Source organism: Podarcis melisellensis (genome assembly GCF_964234715.1).
Source record: "Podarcis melisellensis genome assembly, chromosome: 2".
In the NCBI taxonomy this organism is placed as follows: Eukaryota; Metazoa; Chordata; class Lepidosauria; order Squamata; family Lacertidae; genus Podarcis; species Podarcis melisellensis.
Genome location: NC_138529.1, coordinates 63,921,028 through 63,924,415, shown reverse-complemented (window position 1 = coordinate 63,924,415; position 3,388 = coordinate 63,921,028). Strand labels below are relative to the sequence as shown.

At 40.5% G+C, this 3,388-nt stretch overlaps 1 protein-coding gene across 4 annotated transcripts in view; it reads right to left on the bottom strand.

Annotated features, from left to right (window-relative positions):
• LARP1 (La ribonucleoprotein 1, translational regulator) overlaps positions 1 to 3,388 on the bottom strand; it is a 68,521-nt gene that overhangs the window by 7,144 nt on the left and 57,989 nt on the right. For all 4 annotated transcript variants that reach the window (XM_081900997.1, XM_081900998.1, XM_081900999.1 and 1 more), the window contains exons 16-18: positions 2,644 to 2,788; positions 2,291 to 2,400; positions 1,613 to 1,740 (exon numbers count right to left, since the gene is read on the bottom strand). In XM_081900997.1, coding sequence (XP_081757123.1) covers positions 1,613 to 1,740; positions 2,291 to 2,400; positions 2,644 to 2,788 — 383 coding nt within the window. The remainder of the gene's footprint in view (positions 1 to 1,612; positions 1,741 to 2,290; positions 2,401 to 2,643; positions 2,789 to 3,388) is intronic.

Sequence of the window (3,388 nt, the reverse complement as noted above, 5' to 3'; positions counted from 1 at the left end):
CTGAAACAGAAAATAAATAATTATGTAGCACTTGGGCTTCCCTCTCAAGCATGCTTCATTTAAAGTAAAGGTTCCCCAAATCCTGGTTGTTCACCAAAAACAAAATAGAAGATACTGTAGCTAACAAGCAGGAATTGAACTAAAGGTAACACACAATGCGGATAGCAGCTAAAGTAATGATGCAAAAGTACCATACAATTTGGGTTGGGGATAAGTACAGGAGATGAAAGATTCTCCCTACAGAGATAGAAAAGGGAGAGAAGGTAAGCAAGTGAGAATACCAGATACAATTAGCTCTAGTTGTGTCAGCTGAATACAAGGCTTTGAAGAACACCTCTCTGAGTAACAAAACTGCCCTGTGTGTTCTTTTAGGAAGGCCTTTTTGAGATTCTAAAGCAACGTTTATATAAGGCAATGGACAATATGAAGATATTAGGGGTGAAATTTAAGGAGTGGAGTGTGTGTGTGTGTGTGTGTGTGAGAGAGAGAGAGGGGGGGGGGAGAGAGGATGAATGTGAGAGGTGACTGAAATGAATTGGACTGTGCCTCTCAACAGAGCTGTAATCAGCCCCCGTGCCAGTGGATGCTGCTGCTACTTTACTTCCAATTAATCTGACCAACTACTTCTAGCCACAGGCTACAGAATTAAGTCGGGTTCAGGTTTGCCCTTGGGAACTGCGCTTTGAGCTTATGCATTCTTTGCACTATGATTTTCCACCTCACTTACCAGTTTGCAGCAAAGAGATTTTGCTGTGGCGTCTGAATTGGACAAACTACAGTTATCATAAACCACAGTTTGCCTTCAAGCCAGAATCATTAACCCATTTTTATTTCTGGTGTGGACGTGGACTATGACCAAATCGTAAGATGGTCACAATACTAAAACTGGGCAAATGGAGGGGGGTGAGAGAGCACATGGCTCCAGAGATGATTTCTTAATCAGTAAGACAGCAAAGAGATGGTTCAAGCAGTAATTTCTCCCCCTTCAGTGCAATACCACAGGGAGAGACTTAGGGTGCTGTTCAATGATGCACAATCACCTGAAGATCACAACAATGAATGCCAACTTTCATATAGGAATGAGCCATCAGAGATCTCAAGTTATATGGAAGTCTGTTACCTCAAACACAATGTTTTAGTAGTGTCCGCGCATTAAGGTTGGATGAGAATTTTGTTCCATTTTAAAGAGAATCGATCTCATTCACACCTCATAGATTAATATACTGATTAAAACACAAATATCTTTCAAATTCCACTTATTTTATAATGAATTGTAAAATGTGTGCATTTAAATATGCATTCTGTGCGAAAGGATAGGCACAATAACTATTTGATATATAAATAGTTATAAATATAAAAATTGAGGGTTCAGAAAATGTTTATTAACTGCCAAACTAACTTTTAAGCAGATTTAAATAGGTGGCTTTACTGAGATATTGCATTGTTTATAATATGTGATTATAAAAGTTGAGATTATATTTTTTTGTACACCTGAATTTAAGGTAAACTTTTGTTTAAAAGATACATTCACCATGGACCCCTGCAGGTCTACAATATGCATCCATTACAAGTGTCTAGTAGAAAACTACAAGAAACAGTTACTTCTACTTACATCCACTCGGAAGTCTTCAAGGCGTCGGAATTTGCTGAGGTATTCTTGCAATTTGCAATCAATGTCCAAGTTTTTGGCTTTGGAATATTTTAAGAAGGCCCAAAACTTTTCAAGCCCATAAAGCTGCCCTATTAAGACAAGGAGCAAAACAGACACAAGTCAGACCCTGTCATCAAAGAAGTTTCCAAAATCTCTCATTTAGCAACAATGGAAGGGAAAAGGAGGAAAGCTGTGACTATCGAGTTTCGGTAAAAAGCTGGAATGAATAAGCAACGGCAATCTAGCCAAATGTCAGAATAGAACTCTTCTGCAACTACAAATTGCTGCACGTTAACAGTATCTAAACAGTGCTAGAAACAGTGGTGCTGAAGGGAAAGAAGAGGGTCAAGAAATGTGTCAGTCCTTTGCTGGAAGGGAGACTTCTCTAAAAGCAAGAAGGGTGATCATGTCCCCACAAGACAGTCTGCTGTAACATGTTCAAGATCCGTTAATAAAGATTTGGATACCACGCAATGTCCTCAGAACCCCCATTATATTAGGGGTCTGGAATCACAGAAGAATGTTTTTAGTCGAAAGACAGGCTGAACGATTCAAGGCATCATTCCTCACAGATCACTGCCACCGCAATGGCACAGAAGGAAGCCCCTGGAATACCAGCCAGTCAGACCCCCCACTTACCAGCTTCATAATCTTTTATAGTTTCTTCTTGGAAATCCTTAAATATGTCAAGTCGGAATTTCTTCTCCAGTCCATAGCTATAATATCTGAAAAGGCACTCCAGTCCATACCTGCAAGACCATGACATCCACCTCATCAACATTTGCCTCCAACCGTACCCTTTTCCTCCCCAACAGCCTTCCACGCTACATTTCTCTTCCTGATTAAGTCCCGATAAATTACACATCTCATGTTTCCTGCAGAAGATAAGGGCTCCCCCATATTCACCAATTTAAGCTAGCCCACATTTCTCCTTTCCATCCTTTAATATGCAAGCCACCTTATGGTGGTGCTCTGAAGACACAAGGACCTACCTGTACCCTTCCTTTGCATCTTCCAAGGCCAACTGCTTGAACTCTTCGTACATTTTCTTGTTGAAATGATCACGAAGGAAAAACGACCAGAATCTGAAGAGCGTATTCATCTCCTGGGACTGACCAATGCCCAGTCGCTTCCGCTCTGTTCAAGGGGGAAGAGGCAAACCTCATAAGAACCAGCTTACGGTACACCCAAATTAAAACACTGCATCCTGTCCTGAAAGTGGGGATCATAAAATCCCCTGGTTCTCCATGATTCCATTGTAGTATCTCCCCTTTCAAACAAAAAAACCACTGGTATTCTATTTATTCCTTAGCACAGGGAATGCCCAAACCTTTTCCATATTGGAGTCAAGTATATGTAGATATTCCTTTAGTCTACGTCATCATTCTGCAAGGAGCAAAGACTAGCTACCTTTGAAACTATCCTATGACTACTGGAAATAGAATGGCTTTAAAATTAAAGAGAAACTAGATTTGCAAGGCTTCAAACGTCATATAATATAACCAACTCAGTCACATTCTTGTCACAGAACTGTGTAGAACACAGATGTCCTTCCTCCAGATTACTATAGTCCATGCCTGCTGTAGATCATGCAGATGTGCTGCTCACAGATCACTAAACTTCTTCAGAAATGCTGAAAAGCAGCTAAATTCAGCACCGGACAGTGTGCTGCAAAACAGACCCAAGAATGCAAGTTTTGGATGCCATCTGATTATCTGCTGACATTCTGCTAGAGGA